Below are 20,706 nucleotides of genomic sequence, written 5' to 3'. Positions count from 1 at the left end.
GGGTGGTGCTGGGGCTGCAAGAGATGGCAGCGAGCTGCTGCCTCCAGAGCTCCCCAGTGAGGAAGCAAGAGTCAAAGAATGGAGAAAGCAGGGAACTCTGAGTTCCTGTGTCCCCATGCCACAGCTCCTCTGCAGAGCCCTGTCGTGTTCGAGACGCCTCGCCATGTCATGAGTCGCAGGCAGCGGTCCCCACACATACATATATTTGTCAGACACTCTTCAGTAGTGTCCCTGCTCCGAGTGCTGATGCTCTGTGAAGGCAACAGTTGTAGTGCTCAGAGACATGCAGCAGGCTCAGCTCACAGTGGTCCCAGCCCAGCAAAGCGCTACGGCACAGACGTGGCACATGGCTGCCCAGAGCCCACAGCCATGCATTTAAATACACGTCTGGTACTGTGGGGATGGCACACACCTAAAGCATCTCCTGGAAGAGAGGCTTAAATCAGGGCATCGCCATCAAAGTCGCCGAGGTGACAGGCATGAAGGCTATTTATACCCAGCGGCTCTCTGTTGTGCAAGGCAGAGAACAGCCCCTTCTGCTGACACAGCACAAACGCCTCATCCCCACGTGAGATGGAAAAAAGCAATACCCGAAATTCGCTGCAACCTTTCCAGCACTGCAGCTACATCTGTGCTGAAATCCCCCCCGGATTGAGGAGGAGGAGCTGGGACCCCAGCGGGGCTGAACTTGTTTTTTCTCCCCTCCCCAATCAAACCAACCACTTGCTATTCCTCTCAGTAGCTGGCAGGGAGGAAAGGTACCTTTGCAGGCCAGCCCTGCAGAATGTGAGCTAAGAGAGCAGCCAAGGAAAATGGCTCAGTTCTCCCCAGCTCTCTGGATTGCAGCCCTGCAGCCAGGGCCCTTGTTTGCACATCACAATGCGTGGGACTGAGTTTGCCGATAAAAATATATACAAAGTTATGCTTGGTATGGAACAAGCAGGCAGTAGCTGCTGAAGACTTCACAACATCCTGCTGCTGGCTCGCCTCCAAAATACCAAAACAAAACAAAATTCAGTTGGCATCTCAGCAGATTGAAGCAAGTTTTCTTTTTGCAGCAACTGCTGAACAAACGTTTCGGTGCTGTGCCACCTCCCCCGCCCCTGCCTTCTCCCCCGAATCATGTGCTGGGAGGATGCAGAAGATGCTCAAGGTCGCGGGCGGCAGCGCTGAGCTCTCTGCTGCCAGCCCTCACAGGGCCCCACGGACCCACAACACTGGGATCCTAAGAGCTCAGCCCAGGGATGTGGGGCACAGGGAGCCCACCGAGGAAGTGCAGCATGCACAGATCAGCATGTGAGCCCTTGTGCTCAGCTTTCACACACAACAAGCAACCTCCTCCTCCCGCTGCTAGCCCAAACCTGCTGCTCAAAGCCAGGCTGCGAAAATCCTGCTGCAGCAGCTGGAAATGAGGGACTCAAGGATTTGACCTCATATTTCTTGTGCCACACGCTAACTCAAGTCGGTGTACATCTTCTCAAGTCGGTGTACATCTTCGGTATGAATGTGCATTGCAATTTGACCTTAGGGGCATCGCTTTCAAATGTTTTATTTATTTCCCCAAGAAGAGTTTTGTTGGAGAAGAACACAAAGTGAAATTCTGACCTTGCTGGAAGCACTGCCTCCAGCAGAACCAGTGTTTATCCAGAGCCATAATCAGGTTACAGGTTTTGGTTCAGCTCCTAGCTGATGCTCCACGCTTTTGAGGAAGGCACCACAAACCCTACAGCTCTTTTGTGCATGCCCAGCGTTCCCAAAGAAGGAAAAAAGCAGCATCTGTCCCTCCCTGCCCTCTCTGAGAAGCAGTTACGGGCCTTGAAGCGTGAAATTTGTTTGCCCTCATTGTAGCACACTGCTAACAAGTTGTTACCGATCATAAAAATTATCCTGTTTTCTCAAAACCAAGCATTCATCCCTTTCTGAAGGCGTTCACAATGTGTGAACACAGGCATCATTTAAACAATCTCTGTGGAAACTGAGCCCTGCTATTGCAGAGCGATGCACAGCCCTGCTTTGGGACAACCCCACACCAGGGGTGCAGCACTGAGCTTTGCCTGGCTGTGCTCAGCCTGGGCAGCAGCCCCCCAGCGCTGCCATGGCTGCTCTGCAGCCTTCACAGACTTCACACTCTCTTATTACAGTTCTTAATCAGTACACTGAATGCTCTCAGCGAAATGCTGCCTTCTTCTGTTTATTTGTCACAATTGATGCTCTGGTGAACAATAAATGGGGAATGTGTTGGCAAATCAGTGCCACCAGCTTGGTTTGTTAGGAAAGGCTGCAGCACAGGAGAACAGCCGGACCTTCAGTGCTAGAAGCTCAGCAAGCTCCCCAAGTCCTGAAGACACGTGAATCTCCCCTAAGCTGCACCTAGCTTAAGCCAGGAATTTCCATGGGTTTTGCTAAGGTCTCACCTCTACAATGGTGCCAGTGTGACCATGCAGGCTGCTCCCCTCGCCCCGACACGTTGCACAACGCCATGCTCTATGCCTGCCTCCAGCCAGCTTCACACAGAGGAAAAGGAAGTAACAGTGCCTGTGTTGCTCACAGCTGTAAGCAAACACATTTCCAAGAAAGTATTAGGCAGCTTTCATCTGAAGTTTACACACACACACAAAAAAAAAAGAAAAAGAAAAGAAAGAAAAAGAGAAGAAAAGAAAACCTTGGAAGAATTTTTCTTGGCGTGGAGCATTCTATGAAATTTGGATTTCAAGTGAAATGCTTCCAGGCAGGGACAGAACAGAGCTCTGTGCCTTGGGCCCTACCAACACCCTGGAATGTGACCAAGAGCTGCTCCTTCCTGCAGAGAACAGGCACGAGTGGGTCCAGGGCTGCAGCAAAGCAGTGGCAGCTTTCCTGATATGCAACACTGCAATTTATGCTGTAAACCGCTGCTCAGTTTTGGAGGCAAAAGGAGATAACACTCCTCTGGAAAAAAAAATATCTTTGCCCATCTAAATTCTCCCCATTACTGAGCAAATGGTTTTGCAACAGCAAATTTATTCCTCCGCGTCTCCGGTGCTCTTTTTTGTTTGAAACAGCCCCAAACAGATTGTGATTTTCTCTAACGGATTCACCATCTGGGAGATTTTTCATGCAGCTCCTTTCCTCAGGGGGAGCAAGTTACTCAGAGGGGGATTCCCAGCGGAGAGCAGGATGCAGAGGGATGGGTGGTTCATTTAATTAGCATGCATAATCCCGACGTCCTTACTCAGGCAGAACTCTCAGCAGGGCCAAGGGGAGGCCGATTTTGTCTTCGCAGAGGAACCAGCTGAGGACTTTGCTATTTGTCTCTCGGTGTTACACACAGCATTTTCCACGTGAGGGAACGTTGGCCCTTGCAGGCATTGGGGGCCGATTTACTGCAGCCCCACAGCTCCATCCCACAGCACTGCAGTCTCCTGCAGCGCAACGGGGGATGTGGGGAAGAGGCCCTGAGGACCCTCAGCTCAGAGCAGCGCTCAGCACAGCATGAGAACTGCCCAGCATCTTAAACCAAACACTTTTCACCGACTCATTAGTGGACAGAACTTTGCTTTGAAGTGACATTTTCTGGGCACGATGAGCGCTTTGAAGCGGGAAGACAAAATTAGCGCAGGGAGTTGGCAGGTGAAGAAATGAGAGGGGTTTTTTTGTGTTGTTTTTTTTTCTTTTCCCAGGCAGCAGAGCCGTCCAGGAGCTATGGAAACCTTGTTTGGCTAAATACAATCACGGAAAGTTAACAAGGCTTCATATTTTCCAGCAACTCTTCCCCAGAACAGCGTGCTATCTGCCTGTGCTAGAGCCTCCAGAACAGACAAACCATTCCTGGAAGTAAACGTGCCACGCTGCTCTCTGTGCCTGGTAATAGATGCTGTCTCCAACACCCCCAGGGGGAAAGAAGCAACACCAGCAACGAATGAGAGCCCTGGGAGGAATCACAGCGAGCTGTTAGCTGGGCAAAGCCTTAAGGCAAAAGCTCAGTGCCTTTTTGAGAGAGGAGGAGCCGGGCTGCCCCCACATCAGAATGCTACCAGCATCACAGGACTGAGCTGCTGCTTTTTCTTCATAAACAATCGATGCATCAACATGTTATAAAAAAGATACGTTCAATGTGGGTGGCACATTTCACACGGGATTTAGCAGCACCCCAAACACCAGCTGTTGGCAAGTTCTGAAGAGTTAACGAGGCGAAACTCCAGCACTTCAATGGCTAACAGGTCAAGCCACCTTGCCACTGCAAACCACTACCAGCCCACACAGTGCAGATGGACAGCTGGCACCTGGTGGCTCTGGGTGGGCAGGGGTGCCTGGGGGGGCTGCAAAGAGCAGGGCAGAGCTGGCACGTGTGTGGGGGACACGCTCCCCCAAATCCATGCTTGCAGGTTTTTTCCTCATTACTCTTAACCCCGTTTTTAGCAACATTTAAAGCCCAAACGTGGCAAGAAAATAAACCCAACCACACGAAAGGGAACAAACTAGCTGCTCTCATTGTCCAGGATGGAATCAGTGTGAAGGAATGCCAAAAGGAATATTTCAGAAGATTTTAAAGTTACAGCCAGACAGCAAGACAGGAAGACAACGTACTTCAGAGCCGGATCTACCTCTTCCAGCATCGACTTTTGGAAAGAGCAGAGAAATTCCCAAACATAAAGGCTCCCAGTGGGGCACAGTTTGCAGGTCCCCACTTCACAGGATGTTTCTGGCAAGTGACAGTATTGGCCACGTGTTGGGCTCTTGAAAAACAGAAAGCCCATCTCCTGCCCCTGTTTTCTTATTTGTTGTATTCCAGCAAGTTGTTCCTGCCCCCTTTATTAAAAATGCCAAATTTTTCAGTGAAAAGAAATGGGGAAAATAAAATAACAATAATAATAATAAAAAAAAACAGTTAAAAAAAATGATACTCCATAGCAATGACCCAGCATTGCCAGCAGCCACATCTCTGACTACTGCTTACCGTTATTTGCACGTGCTTAGCACTCCTCCTGCCCTGCTGCAGTTTGTGCTGGGAAGCAATTCGGGGAATCTCAGCTGCTTCAGAAAATATATTTTGGCAATGTAGTCCTGAAAGCTTAAAAAAAAAACACCCTCAAAAACACCAAATTTAAATTCTGAATCATTACCAAGATCTTACTTATTCTGCGATCTCCTGGGGATGCTGTGAGGTTTAATTAGCTCTAGTTGGAAAATGCTCTGAAGAAGTGCAGTAAAGGTGCCAAATGCTGCTCCACTCACAGAGATCTAAAATGTTCAAATTATTGCATCGTAAAACAAATCATTTGAAAATTAATTCCTCTTCCTTGCCAGCATGACTTCAAAGGGACCTCATTTCCCCCACCAGGCCAGGAGCATCCAACTGCCCGAGCACTGCTTGGTGTCCGACCGCTGCTAACAGCCAAGACTGAGAGCATTCCCAACTTCACATTGCCTCCGAGGTCTCCTCAGTTATTTAATCTTCAAGTTGTACATTTTTGTGGGCAATTGCACTCATGATTCAGGGCAATCTGACTATACGTTAGGCTGTGCTTGTAAAGGAAGAATGGGGAGTCCTCTGTCTTCTAAGCAACCTATCCCCAAGCTCTCTTGGCAAACACCTGCAGACTTGGCAAACACTGCTTTGTGGTGAGTTGATGAGGATACCTACTTCTTCCTTCGTGTGTTCTGTAGAAACTGAAGGCAGAGGGCAGATGGGCAGGCTGCACAACAAGGCACTGGGGTACAACAGAGCCTGTTGGTTGGACACTGCTGCAGGAGCAGGCAGCAGCCAGAACAGGCTGGGTGAGGAGCACTGCAGCACAAATCCCCCCTTCACCCATTCAAGTCACTCAAGGTAGAACAGGGTCCTACCACCACACCTGCAGCCTGTGCTGCTCCATCTACACAGGACAGCTGGCAGCAGGGGGCTGCTGGGTGCCTCTTAGCACACAGCAGGCTGTTTGCTGGCAGCTGCAGCTCACATTTCCTACAGAAATTCTCCAGCATAAAGTCACACAGTCCATACAACGTGAGCTGTAGCACCCCAGCTGTACTGGGCTGGGAATTACTGGGAACTGCCCCTACCTGCAGGCAGGCTGGGACCTGCAGGACATCAAGGCCCTGTGGACCACAGTATGCTCCCAGAACAGAGCTCTGGGGAGCTCCACAGTTACGAAAAAACTTCCAGAAACTGCAGTTTGTGGCACACATGATGCCAAGACTTTCTTGCAGAAACAGCCTTTGGTTCCCACAAGGCTAATCTAAAGTCCACAACCACCATTGTCCATCATTTATTCAGCTCTATGTGTCCAGTTTGCATTATATTACACCAGTACTGTAATGGTTGATAATGAGATAATTTCTGGTTTTGCTTCAGCTTCAGACAGAAGCTTTCCTATTTTGCATCTGTAAAGCTACAAATCAGAGTATGTGAGCAAAAGGCTTCAACATGCACACAAATACAGGCTGAAGCACTAAGTGTTCTCTCCTCTGTGCTCACTGATTTTGCTCTCAATCCACTCGCATCTCAAACTAAAGACAGTGGGGGAATGGCCACGTATTTCCAGTCTTGCTTATTTCATTGCAATTGACTCCAGCGATTTCAGGGGAGAAAGGGAAAAGGATCAAAATAAAACTTAGGCCAAGATCTGGTCTGCTTAACTGCCTGCAAAGGAACGATCCAAAATCTCAGATCAGGACCAGTGAAACCAAGCTTAGCGCTTAATTCTCTTCTTCAGCTGTGAGGAAAGTTGTCCAGTCACACTGCAGCAAGGATAGGAGAGAAAGCTGTCTGTAACTGCAGAACAACCACTGCCCTTCAGACTGCACCCTCAAGCTCTCCCAGGTCAGACAGCCTCATCTCATTGCTGCCCATAAGACAGAAGTGCTTCCATGAGAAAACTGGAACCAAGCAACTCAGGGAAGAGCAGGACCAAACACCAACATCTAAACCACTACAATGGGTTTCCATAATCACTGCAAAATGATAACAATTTTGCTATGACTGGGAATTTCAAGACCTTTTCATGACACTGAACATTGCTCCCATCACTCCAATGGATTTGTTCTGCTGGGGTAGGACTCAATTACTTGGCATTAATTGCCTGAAAAGGACAAAACCATTCAAAGCTATATAATCACATTAAAGTGGACAACATGATACAAGTGGGTTGAATGCAAGCCTTGCGTTAATCTCAAAAATAGTATTAAGAAAAAAAAAAGACAACAAAACCAAAAGCACAACAGTCTGTTGAATTTGGCCCCATATTCTTAGCTGGGAATATGCAAAATGCAAACTACATAGAGAAAGGACAGCACTGGTCTGGTAGAATACATATTACATGCCCGAGATACGAAGGAATGTTTTCAGAAAAAGGGTAAGGACTTTTTTCTCAGAGTGTGGGGCACGAGATTTTCTAGATTCTGTGCTCCAGAAAATGCACTGCCTTTTCCATGCCTACAGGAATACAGGAACAGCAGCGAGGCAGGCTCCTATGGACTAAAAGAAACGGATATTAACTCGCACTATGCAAAGAATGAACACCCAATCAAGTGCTGCACTTTGATCATCAAGATGGCACCTTAACCCTTACAAAAAAAATAATACAAATTCCAGAGACAAGTACATTAATTTATCAATAAGAAGTAGCACTGATAAATAAATTAATTTATATAAAAAAAAAGAAAAGGGGATATTGACAAATTCGGGGGTGGAAGAAAAGTCACCTTCTTAGCCCACATGCGCTTGTTTTTATTTACATATCCACAAATACCATGAAGCACCATCCCAGCCCCCCCACTAGCAGCATGGTCACATGAATTCCATAGATGAGCAGTTCATTCATGAGGCTGAAGTCCACTCGCCTTCGCCCCAGTAAGAGGAGGATGATGGAGAGTTTGTACTGGAAACGCAGAAAGATCCGGATGCCAAGGTACTGAAGGCAAAACAAGATAGAGAGTGCCACCCAGAGGATGGAGGTAAACAGGCTGCAGCTGAAGTACAGCAGGAAACGAATGAATCCGTACATCCATCGGGATTTGAGATAGATGTCAAAGTTGTTGTACTTGGTACGCACCAGGTGCGTGGTCCGCACCGGGCCGCAGGCTGAGTGCAGGCAGGTCGTGTGGGGGCCGTGGAACGAACGGACCCGGCGGGGGATGGGGATTACAGGCATCAGGCACCCCACCGGTCACCGAGTCCCAGTGCAGGACTTACAGGGCACATATCAAACGTCAGCCATTAACACGGAACGGCCCCGGCAGCCTGGGAACGCTAAGGGTTTGCTGAGTCGCCAGGATGGAAGAGACCTGCAGGAAGGCAGAGAAGGAAGACAACGTTGAAGCAGCCCCAGCAGGAGGGCACGCAGCAGGGCTGGCACTCCCCAGCCTGGCAGCCAGATACAAAGCCTGCAGTTTACCCAGGCCAACGTGCAGAAATAGAATCGTTTCCACCATCACCAAGTCAGATCCCCAAAAGCAATGCAACCAGTAGCATCCGAGCGGCACAGCAAGTTTCAACTTGTTACAAGTTTTACAGTGCTGCTAAAGGAAGGAGGAAAGCTTCATTCAGGGATTATGGTGGCTAATTCACAGGCCTTTCTTAATCAAACAGCAGCCCCCCAACAGTCCACCCATGCAAAAGTCATATTAATGCATGTGTTTGGATCTTTGCAGCTGTTTTGCCTTTACAAATCTATCTCCAAACGCTTTTTCAAGTGAATTTTACAGCCCAGGCACAGTGCTGATCACACATCTCTGCTCATGCCAGAACCTGGCAAAGCTTCACCAGATAAACTGAAAATAATGGAAGGTCTCACAAGAACAATGAAGCAATCATGTTTTTCACACCCCACAGGATGTACCTCCCCCTGCTTGGATGAGCCCTGTGGTCTCGCTGTCATTGCATCCAATGGCAAGGCAGCATTTCAAAGATAGCAAACAGTTTATTTCTCCTTTTGTGACCTGCAGAGATAAATATCTCAATCTCGTGGAGTGTTTAGGATTTATAATCTCAACATCCTTCGCACACTGCTGTTATCAGAGTGATGAGCAGCAGCCCATTAGCTGCTCTCTGCTTCACCCCAGGCTCACGGTGTGCCAAATTCCGGGAATTATGAAATAACAATACATGCATCAGATCATGCTGAAAACAACAGGGACTTCCCAGCCTCCTCACACGCCCAGGCATTCAGATTCTTGCTGAACGTGAGATCCCATGACTGTTAAAATTAAAATCAGAGTAACTTAGAAGTTACTTCAGCAATTTTTACTGGCCCCAGGTTCCAATTCCTTTCCCTTTGTTGCAGAAATCTGTTGGCTCTATATGAATTGCACCGATAAAGAGGAAAGTGAGCCAATGTATGAATAAAGAATTTTGGAAATTGAGGTCTGTTCTCAAATATCAAAGATATTCTTGTAGTTTCAAGTGCCTCTCTGCCGTAATTTCCTGCCTGTAAAAAGGAAACGCTAAATAGCTCAGAAGTGCGTTAGAAGGTATTTTGCAAGGCACATGAAGTGGATAGATGCTAATCTGACACTGTTTCAAAAAACAACAGGTTTTTTGTGCCTGGAGCATGCAACTGAACAGCACAAACACAACAACAGCTCTCAGCGAGACCACACCTGTGTAACAGAGAACAAACCTCACTTGCATAAGCAACAGTTTGCTCTGGGGTTAACAGCACGCCGACTCCATGTCTGGTTTCTGTCTTAAAAGAGGAGTTTTGGTTATCTCTGATAAAACCTTCAACAGGTGAATGTAGGAGACCTCAAACAGCTCAGCTGCAGCAACTCAGGCCTTCTGAACAGCAGCAACTCACTCTCATTTACCGTGCCCACCATATAAACAAACTCTGTCAGGTTGCAGTCCTCAGATAAATACCAAATACCAACACTATCGCAGCCAAAAGCAGAGGGGTGTTGCACAAACAAGAAACTTTCAGAAACGTTACATTGTAAATGATGCTGTCATCCACCCAGCAGAAGGTCGGAAGTTCGCTGCTGTTTCTGGGTGCCACTTAATTCTTGTAACAGAAGAGTGAAGTTCTCCTGTGACACCTGGCCTCCTAGGAAGAGTAAAAGAAATCGCTAAGGTGCTTCAGACTCACAACATTCTACACATGAATTGATCTAAAAGATAAAAGGAGAGATTAGTTTTCAGCGTGCTCATTTTGAGCGTTAGGAAGTTCAGAACTACAAGGCTTCTCCCCAAATATGTTTAAACCCATCAAGATTTTAAGAAGGCTCACATGCTCAGTAATTTACGCAGCACAGCTCGCTGATACATGCTGAAAAAATCACCTAATTGCACGCAGAGCCAGAAGCACAGGCATGGATGGGAGAATGAGGGCAGAATTACAGGTAACGAGCTCTGGTCTGTCACTTCCTTTGTCACGGAAGCAGCTCCGGTATGAAACAACACAGTGCACACATACTGCCAGCATACAGAAGCAGAATACATAGAAGCAGGCCCAATCTACGCGGAACCGATGCATCCGCACAGCTCGGCACCATCTCCCGGGCCTGCTGGAAGGCACAGCGCTGCGAGGCCGGGCACGCAGCTACCTCGGCCCCAGCCGCGCTGCCGTCACCCCGACAACGCGGGATGCCGAAGCGCCGCTGGCCGGTGGGCTTCAGCTTCAGCCCGCCTCCCTCCGAGGGCTCTCAGCAAGGTGAGGGCCAATGACAAATAAAGGTGAGCGCCGACCGAGGAGCGCCAGAAGGAGGAGAAACCCAAACTCCTCCTCCATCGCACCCAGCCCGCACCGCTCGGGAAGGGGCCGCGCTCCGAGCCCCGAGCCCGCCGCACCGGGGCGCGGGCCGCCGCTCGGGCCTCCCTCGTCCCCCGGCCCGCCCTCAGAGCGCGGCGAGGCCCCGGCGGACGGCAGCGGCCGCAGCGGCGGAATGAGGCCCTGCCCGCAGCCGCCTGCCCGCCGCCTCCCCCCGCCCCGGGGCGCCGCCCCGCGCTCACCGTCCTGCCCATGGTCTTTCGTCGGGCGGCGGCCGCCAAAGCCTGGCGTCCCGGGCCCGGGCTGAAGGAAGGCCCGGGCCTACGGGCGGGCGCCACACCGCGCATGTGCAGGGAGCGGCGGCGCTCCGATTCCGGCCGGTGGCGGCGGCGGCGGTGGCGGGAAGGGAGCGGCCGGGGCGGCGCGCGGTGATGGCGTCATCACACCGCGCCACGGCCGCCGGAAGCGGGAGGGCGCCGCGTCGCTCGGGCAACGCGCGTGGGGTGGTGGGGGGGTGGGGTGGCTTCGGGGCGGGGAGAGCGCGGCGGATCTGGCTGCCCGCGTCGGTACGGAGCTGCCGTTCCTGTTCTGCCGTCCGTAGGGCCGATGGCGCCTCGTGGAGCCGCTCGGAGGCGGCGGGCCCGCGTTGCTGAGCGAGGCGAAGTGACAAAAGCCGCTTCTGAAGGTGAATCCGGCCTTCAGCGCTCACCGAGCGGTGCTCCGCAGGGCGGCTCGGCCCGGAGCCTCTCGCATATCGCGGCTCACCCGGCTCTGGGCTGGGCTGAGTCCACGAGGTGCAGGAACAGCCGCGGTAGGGAAATCTGGGGATTGTGAATCGGTGATAATAAATAACCTGCAACAAGAACGGGGACGAGGTTTCTCAGAGTCACCTTTCAGGGCCCAGAGTGAGGCTTTGTGGTCACGTGTGAGATCCCAGCGTGCGACGCGCGCCACAACGAGGGCTTCTGGGCGGCCGAAAAGACACCAAAAGTTCCTTGAACTTTTGAGCCCATTTAAGAACCAACATAATGAGACAGAAATGTTCTCCCCGCTGTTTCCTCTTAGATTTAATTAGGGATTACTTTCTGTAATGGAAAGAATACAAAACTTTTTTTTATTGGCCCCTTGCCCCGCTTGCTCTCTAGGCATTACCACAGTGGAAAAACATTAAATAATCATAACTCAAGCCATCTGCCAATAACAAGACATGCTGCACGGCTCAGGCGGTTGAAGGCACCCGGCCAAATCCCTCCTTGCACGCCAACCGTCTGCAATGTGCTCCCCCTGCTCCCCCAGAGCATTTTTGTTCTGCAAACACAATGAGGGGCCCGGAGGCAGGGGATGAACATCAAGGGAGAATTACATCCTAACAAATTGCCCTTTCTGCTCTCCCACGTACTTTCTGGTGGGAGGGAGAAGGGGAGGTGCGAAGCCGATGCGTTTTCCCAATAGCATGAAATGGGAACATCTGTTTGGTGACTGAGATTAGCGTGAGAGCCACGTCTCATTTATTTTCCTCTACCGTTGCCTGTAACAGGGAGCCAAAGATGGAAATTACAGCCCAAGAAACAGCATTATGAGGGTACTTTGGTCTCACCGGCTCGGAGAAAGATGGGGATGCTGCTGAATGCAAGTACTGCAAAGAGGGGGCCCTGGTATCCTGCAGAAATCCCCCCAGGTAGACAAAGCCTTCCATGGCCTTCAGCAGCACTCAAACACCTGCACAGCACAACCCCAGCATGTGTGCACGGGGGGGGGGCGACAGCTCAGCGTCAGTGACAAGACCACCCCTTTTCATTTCTTAGGTCAGGATGACAAAAAGCAAGGCAGCAGTACTCAGTTTTCAGCCTGAAATACGTTGACCTGCTTAAATGAATACATCTTCATAAAAAATACGCAGTCCTTGGGGCAGGCATGAATTGAAGCTTTGACATTCAAAGAGGTAAAAGTCTGTGCTTCTGCCCAAAGAGAACCCGCCCCCAGCACTCCAGCAGGGCTCTGGGTTGTATTTCTTTCCCGTGCTAATTTTACTAAAGACACAACTCATATTCCTGTTGATTGAACAGTTTTGTGTTGACAGCATTGAAGATTTGTGATGAAACTTATCATCAGCACCGAGAGCGGGCCATTAGTACCAGTCACAGTGGCTAGCTGCTGCTGATATATTTTATGGCACGCTCCAAAGACAAACACACACATTTATATGTCACTTGTTGCAATATAAATGCTAACTTGTACTTCTTTCAAAACTTTTAATGAATTGTATACATTTCATGAGATTTACAGCGTGAACTGAACTGCTCAAAACATTCCTTTAAACATATTTGTCACTTTGGCAACAGAACAACAAAAATCTGGAAGGTATTGTGTTTAGAAATAAATCACAAATACATGCAACATCCTAAAGGAGTTTATTTTGGTCATTAATAGTTGATGCTCCCCCCCCTCCCAGCTCAGGATTTAAAGTTAAATTATGCAAAATCAAAAACAAACCTTATAATACTTAATCAAACATGCATAAAGCTGTCAGGACCAAATAAATTCTCTCAATTAACTTGCTTCAGATTGTGATTGCATTTACTAATTTAATCAACACTAGAATAATTTGGAGAGCGGGTAGTGATAAATTGCCGTGGTGCTGCGCATGAAGAGCCGCCAGTGCAGCGTGTGCTGAGACAGGAATGCAGGAAGTGGTTGCTGGGCTGGGGGCAAGATGTAGCAGCTGAGTTGTCACAGTCATTTTGTAACACAAATGTCCTGCTCCCATTTTTCTGGGGTGGATTTTTTTTTTTGCCAGTAAAAAGTGAAAACACGCCTCACGGATGGCTCTATTCTGAACAAATCAGTGTTCGCCCATGGAATCATTCTCCTTCCAATCTGAGATGAGTTTAGAAGTGAAGCATTTCAGTGCAGGCATTGGCTCCACCTTTTTTGCTCAGTTTGTGGATGAGACCTTTAGCTCTCTTTAGCTCTGAACGCAGCTGCAGCTTCCTGTCCTGCTCTTCAGCTCCAATGCACTCCTGGAGCTGGAGTAACAGCCCGGTCGTGCTAAGATGTCCTTCAGCTCTGTCCTTTTGCACTTAGAATGGAGCTGCTCTTACAATAAAATGCATCTGACCTCTGTCCAGGAAAAGCTTTCAGTACTATTACTTGTGAAGGGCTAAACATCTGATTTTTGCAAGCACAAGCAAGGTTTTATGGAGGAGTTCTTTTACAGGTTGATGTGAAGAAAGCTGTGAAGCATTCAAACCTGTGAAGTACCTGGACTTCCAAAAATCAAATCCAAAAATCCTTATCTGGTCCATTACCTTTCTACATCTGTTTCACAAAACACAACGTTCATATGGTGGCTGTGGGAATAAACTCATTGCGTTGCTCTTTCTCTCCCTCTTCCTCCCTTCTCTGCAAAATATACCTCACAGAGGACAGCTTATCATTTTTGTCACCTTTTATTTGAAACAGAGGTGGTGCTGTATAGAAGTATAGCTCTGATGCCATCTGGTCAGCAGCAGAAATCAAGTGGATACTAACCTGGGTGTGCTGAAAATGGATCCAGTATACAGCTCACAATTTTCCTTCAGCAACCCAGAAACAACTGCTTGCACAGCGACTCCATAGCTTTAGGAAGGTCTTAGAGCCATAATTCCAGATCCTAAAGACAATGAACGTGTTGATGTGAGATTCTGTAAGCTAGCATTCATTGCTGCTTACCACTCATATCTAAAATCACCATTCCAAACCAGCAGCACCTGTACAAACTCCTGTGGGCTTTGCTGAAGCACTCTGTAAAGCTAAAATGTAACAAATTGAGGAATTAATGCTTTCGTTTTCCTTGAAGGAGATTTAGGGTCAAGTCTCAACCTTAAATTTTAAATGTAATCGATTTACACAACAAATCTACACTGCAAAAGCTTGTGAAATAATTTTTCCTTATTACTCCATTCCAGTTCTCATCTCTTAGCTTAAATGTCAGCTTTAATCAGGTTGAAGAGATTTGCATGTGGTAAATAATAATGCAATAGATTAGACTAATCAAATCAAATTCCACGTAGCAGAAAGCAGAACTAATTCCCACTCCTGCAGTGGTTCTGTATCAGCTCCAAGGCCCTGCAGCTCTCCCTGCAAATCAGCAGGGCTGTGAGGCGCCCGCCTCAGCTCGCGGGGCTCTTTGAGCTGCAGCAGTGCTGTGAGCAGAGGGATGGAGCGCTGCCCTGCGCCTCAGGAGATGGAGCAGTGGTTGTGTGAGATGCTGGAGTCGCAGCAGGAGCCAGCTGCTCACACGTGGAGGGGGAGAAGCAGTCTGTAAAACAAATGAAAATGGAGCTAGCTGCTTTGTCTGGAGAGGATTCCTGCCAGCGCTTGTTGCTGCATCGCTCCGGGAAGCTCTGAGCTGGCTGATGTCAGAAACAGCCCAGCACGCATAAAGCTCTCATGGAGAAGTGTCCTTACTGCGTCCTGTTCACTTCTGGGAAAGAGCAGGCATGTGGGACAGGTGGAGAGAGATGGAGAGGGCAGGGACAGACTGTACTCGCCCAAGTTGTGTTTCCCCAGCTCCCCCCACACCCTCAGCCCTCCTCTGGGAATCAGTGGCGCCATCCACTGCACATCAGTTCAATACCAAGTTTAGAGACAGCGTTCATTTTCCTGAGATTCACAAAAAGCAGCTTTGCCACCATTTCTTCTGCCCAGTTACAGAGCATCACTCAGTGCCAGAAGCCACCACAGCATCGCCCTCAGCACCAAGGGGTTCGCTGTGTCAGAATTCCTCCTTTGCACTGGGGTGCGTGGAAGGCATCGATGCAATTTTTCCTTTCTTTCTTTCCTCTTTCCCTCACTGCATTCCTCAGACCAGCAGGTTAAGCCTCCAGCTCGCATCTCACCCCGCTTCCCCTCCGTCCCAGGGTTTGGCACTGCGCTGCGGTCGCGCCCCGCCAGGCGGAGCTGCTGGCCCGGCATTGCGGCAGCTCCGAGCGCCTCTCCCTCCCCCGACCCCAGGGATCGGGACCAACTTTGCGTCCTCTGAGGATTCGGTACCGTCCGTCCCAGGGAAAATGTGTGCTCAGTGCGGAGCAGCGCCTTGCTGGTGGGTGGGAGAAGCTCCTGGAGCTCTGTGCCTTGCAGGAATCTGTTGGACACGGCTTCTGTTTGGGCTGCGTGCAGTGAAGGAGAAAAGGGCTTTCCAGAATCGTTACACAGCATCAGCCTTATGAATAATAATAATAAAAAAAGATTGAGGGAAGAGTAATAAAGGATTTATCAGGCCATCTTCAAACAAACCCACCTTTAAAAGCAGTGTCATTTCAAACACAGAAACCACTGCAGTGTTCTAAGGCAGATTGCTCTGTAGGTCAGAGCATTGCCTCTCTCCTTATATTTACCCCCAGATTGGGGACATGTGGATCTCCATGACAAGTTGCACCTACCTTCAAAGGGAAAACCGTTTTATCAATGCAGAGAGCACAGAAACAAGAGCTGTCAGCATTGCTTTCAAAAAAATGCAACAGTAACTCCCACTCCACGGGCACATTGAACCATTTCTCAGCCTGCCTTTTTTTCAAAGTGTTGGCACCAGCAAGGCAAGCGACCCCATCAGCAGCCACTGCCAGGAGGCAGCACTCTGCCCAAGGCTGCTGCCAGCTCTGTGGGGCTGAGAAGGGACCCACGATTCACCTCCGTTCTCCCCAGCTTCCCCAAGTTCATCACTGGCAGAGCAGCCCTCAACTTCACAGTGCAACGTTTTGCCAGTGAGAACGTGGCAGAGACAAAACCCTGAAGCCCTCGTCAATCACAGCCCAGCTCCTGGTACAATTAGCAACTTCTATTATCTTAAGAATGGCACTTGTAGCGCAGAGCAGAGCGTGGTGCACCTTGTGTTATAATACAGCTTGCAAAAAAAAAAAAAAAGAGAAGGCTTGAATTGCATTAACATTGCATTAGATTCCCATGACTTTTTATATCAGCACTTGTGAGTTATTTATGAATTCATTTATTTACAAGGACAGCCCTTTCTGCATTCAGTTGCCATGGTTCCTTTAACTCCTGTATCTTATTAATTCTGGATGTTATGAAATAAATATAGAACAGACAATCACCTGGTGCCATTTCTTTCTCGATTATTTCTTCCCCCCCCTGCTGTTTGATTCCCCACGTCCTGGGCAGAAATGCCCCAGCACCTCCTGCAGCCCAGGGCCAGGGGATGCTGGGGCTGTCCAGGATGGAGGATGGTCCTGCAGCCAGGATCCCAAAGCCAGCATGCTGGAAGTGTGTTGTGATAGAATCCAGAAGAAAATTAAATCAATTACCGAGTCTAATAAAGCTCTCAAGGTTTTTAATTAAACTAAGTTTTAATTAAAGCAGCATGAGCCCATGCTCCTTTGATATTCTGCCTCAGACCCCAGAGGATTGCAACTTCTTTTGGTAATTTACATGGCCTGGATCAATCACGAGAGGCACACGAATGTGAGAACTTCATCAATTCCACAGGATGGAAAAGTGAACGCTGGGAAGCAGGGAGGCAGACGGGGTGGGAGAAAACAGCAGCCTGAGCCAAACCTCATAGCAGGGGATGCCATCACCCAAAAAGGGAGCAGGGGCAGACAAGAGCCAGGTCACCCAGCTTGCACATCTGGTAAGTGGCCCCAGGATGCTCTGCCTCTATTTTAGTCTTGTTTTGTACACAATATGCCCCAAACGTGCTTTGTTTCTTAAGGAGATAAGGATCTTTATGTAACCCATTTTTCCTTAACGCTAAGTCCTTTGTCAGGATTAAAGGATCCTAAAACATCTGTATGGGCTTGGGTGGCAGATGCACAAAGAAAGCAGCCTGAAATAACATGGAATATTAACCAAGTAAATGAGGTATTTAAAAAGTAAAAAGACCATTTCGCATCCTTACTTACAGCTGATTCCTGGCCCTGGTTGCACAGTGCAGGTGGTAACAATAGCGCTGCCATCCTCTGTGACTTCCATCCCAGCATTTGTACCGGATGCCTCAGACATTTCCCCTCTTTTTAGTAGGGACAGCATCACTTTCTCTGCCCCAGTTTACACCATCTTGCTCAGGGAGACCTTATTGATCCCCTCTTAGCACCCTAAAAACCAAGAAACACAGTGCAGTCCCCCCTCAGAGCTGCTTTTGTGAGCTCTGCATCACTTTTCCCAGCTGCTGCTCTCACCCACCCATTCATGTAACGAGCATCAGCTGGGCAAGGCAACTGCCCTCCCTCTGCCTTCCCCAAATGTGGCATTGCTGCACACCTGGGCTGCACACTTGGAAAGGAAGGGCGAGAGATTAACATGGATGGGTGGATGGGTGGATGGGTGGATGGGTGGATGAGTGGATGGGTGGATGGGTGGATGGGTGGATGGGTGGATGGGTGGATGGGTGGATGAGAGCACCCAGCAGCCACCACCCAAGGCCTTTGCCAGTGACTGAGATCAAACCTAATTCAGATGTGACCCCACAGATCAGATCAGAAGCATCCCAGAGTGCTGAGCAGGCTGCCAGCAGCCCCCATCATTCCCACTTCCCGGCCCATTTCCAGCAATCCATACCGGCCCATCCGTCCTGGCCGTGCCCAGCTCCCAGCCATTACTGTGATTACTGGGGGTCGTGAAGTTCAAACAAAAATGTCAATTTTCATCTGCAAGAATGGGCCCATTTTAGGAGCATAGGGATTTCTTTTCTCTCTCTCAGAGCCCCCGACTGTGAAATCATTGCTCCCTGAAGGCTTGCAAATTTCTGGCCAGCGTAAGGTGCCAATAGCTCCTGAGCCAATAAAAAGATTAACAAGGGTCACTGGTGCTTCCCTCCCTGGCTGCACTCAAAGGCTCTGGGGCCTATTTTGAAGATATTAACCGTTGCCTTTACCTCCTGCACGTTTATCACAGGGTTCAGGTCTGTATGGATTTATCGATGAGATGCTGCCATCAATCTCCCCAGCAGAGTGCCAGCCCCAAAGTCACCTGGGTGACATCACCCGAGAGGGGGCATTGAGCAGGGACAGCAGAAGGAAGATTGAAACCACACAAAGCAGCTGCTGGGGGGAAGGGGATGCAGGCGCTGCCCAGGGGCAGGGAATGGTTCACACAAGGGTTGGGGTACAGTCTGCCCCACATGCATTGATTTGGGGTCAGGATGCAGCCCCCCATGTTGAATCTTTCCTGTTCTGAAGAAATCTGAGATAGGTCCTATAGCCTGTCTGCATCCTGGTGGCACTGCGTGGTGGCACGGCAGTGCTGGTGGCAAATGGCAGTGCTGGGGGTTGCTTGGCAATGTAAGGGGATACGTGGCAGTGGTGGATGGTGGTGGCACCTGACAGAGCAGGGGCACATGTGGCCATTGTGGGTGACATTGTGCCCATGGGATACCCCAGGGTACGCTGTGCCCACAGCCCCGGGGCTGCTCAGCCTACCTGGGACATGTCATGGATTTCAGGTGGGTTTTTTCTCTCTTGTCATTGTGTTAAATAATTAAGTCTGTTCCATCTTTACCTACTGACAATGTGGCCCTTAATTAAGTGGTTTAATTAGATGCTGGCAGATTTAATTAAGTTTAGGAAGCTGGAGGTGACTGGGAGCCTTTGGCTGAGTTGTGAAGCCTTTCCCTGGGGATGCAATGTGGGAGAACCCTTTGTTCCATGCTTTGGTCTCTGGGCAGGAACCCAACGCAGTGTCCATCCCCTTTGTCCCCTCTGTGTCCCTCCATGGCTGCTTGGGGCACTGTTGGCTCATAGGTGTCAGGGAGACAAGCTCTGCCCTGGGACCATGGCTCAGACGTGTAGGGGCTGTGCTGGGGTCCTCTGGTGCCTGCTGAGCATGAGGCTGGGATGTAGAAACAGGACAGGACCCACTGGGGCTGCGTTGGGTGGAGGAGCAGCATCTGCAATTCTACACCATGCGTGGGGCTGTCTGAAAGATGTATTGCTTTTTAATAATGTAAATATGTAAATATTACTAAGGTGCCATTAATCCTCCTTGCCTCAACTTGATACTACTCTTAAGAACAAATGTAATCAGATATTATTAATATGCAAAGCAATAGCGTGTTCACCTGATGAACGTCGATGCATTGCAGAGCTGAGCAGCAGCGAGGAGCACAGGGGAGCAACCTGTGCCCCTCTGTCCCATGGGATGGCTGTGCCACTCTGAGCACTGCAGGCAGAGCCCCTGCTTCCTCTCCTCTGCAGTCATGCCCTCATTGCTGAGGTTGCTGCAAAGCCTTGTGCATTTTCCTGAAGGATTTCGTGGCCCCTCTCTTCAGTTTTGTGCAAGAGGAGGAGGAGGAGCCTGGCCGGTCCCAGGGCATGGATGTGCAGGAATTGAAAAGGAAATTATTCTGTGCAAATGATGCTTCGGTTCACATCAGCCCTGCCCTGTAAATCTGCTCATCCTTCTTGCAGGGGAAGCTCAGGAAGATAACCAATATTTCAGCAGCACGGACTGGTGGAGACCTTCACCTCTTGCTGTCCCCCTGGGCACGAGACAGGAGAGCAGCTCAGGCATGAGCACGGCCATGGTTAATGCAAAAATTAACCTGTTGTCCTCGCTTGGGTAGAAGTAATTTCATTTAATTTGTTAATCTGGGCCCTTTATCATTAACGAGTCCTTGGGGACTGGGGGTCAGAGCCTCTTTTTGGCTAAAGAAAGCAGCAGAGATTATTTTTAATACTCATGCCACTCAATAAAGCAAAAATACTTTTTCTATTTACAGCGCCGTTGGTTTTCACTTTGTTGGTGAATGGAAATTGTCAAATTAATCTCTAATTAAATCTGAAATTAATCCTCAATTTCATGATTAATGAACCCCAGAACCACAGACTTACCTGTGTAAAATGCACTGAGAAACTGCATGCAGCAGATGTCTGCAAATAACCAGAACTGTATCGAAGAAAATGAATAAAAAACAGTTATTCTCTATTTCTCTCTATACAAGAACTAAGCAGTAAGCAGGAAAACTACCAGGCTGCCACTGAGCACTGATGGACCCCTCTCCTTGCAGGGATGTTGGTTAGACCACCCCAAG

General features: G+C 49.3%; 1 protein-coding gene across 4 annotated transcripts; it reads right to left on the bottom strand.

Annotated features, from left to right (window-relative positions):
• Positions 1-4,069: 4,069 nt before the first annotated feature.
• Positions 4,070-11,094, bottom strand: TMEM250 (transmembrane protein 250). Of its 4 annotated transcripts, XM_052668867.1 has the most exons (4): positions 10,925-11,094; positions 9,906-10,019; positions 8,373-8,496; positions 4,070-8,262 (listed from the first exon to the last, which is right to left on the bottom strand). In XM_052668867.1, the coding sequence occupies exon 4, from the start codon at positions 8,127-8,129 to the stop codon at positions 7,710-7,712; it is 420 nt and encodes a 139-aa protein (XP_052524827.1). In that variant the 5' UTR covers positions 8,130-8,262; positions 8,373-8,496; positions 9,906-10,019; positions 10,925-11,094; the 3' UTR covers positions 4,070-7,709. The 4 variants fall into 4 exon arrangements, with proteins under 4 accessions (XP_052524827.1, XP_052524824.1, XP_052524825.1 ...); XM_052668864.1 differs by lacking the exon at positions 8,373-8,496; XM_052668865.1 differs by lacking the exons at positions 8,373-8,496; positions 10,925-11,094 and adding an exon at positions 10,255-10,502.
• Between the last annotated feature and the right edge of the window lie 9,612 nt (positions 11,095-20,706).

This window comes from Tympanuchus pallidicinctus, unplaced genomic scaffold, assembly GCF_026119805.1.
Source record: "Tympanuchus pallidicinctus isolate F22 unplaced genomic scaffold, pur_lepc_1.0 scaffold8, whole genome shotgun sequence".
Classification (NCBI taxonomy): domain Eukaryota; kingdom Metazoa; phylum Chordata; class Aves; order Galliformes; family Phasianidae; genus Tympanuchus; species Tympanuchus pallidicinctus.
The sequence above is the reverse complement of the archived record's forward strand: the minus strand, read 5'-3'. Positions and strand labels throughout refer to the sequence as shown.

Coding starts and splice junctions, on each gene's coding strand:
- TMEM250 (XM_052668867.1), bottom strand. CDS start 8,129: ATGCCTGTAATCCCCATCCCCCGCCGGGTCCGTTCGTTCCACGGCCCC.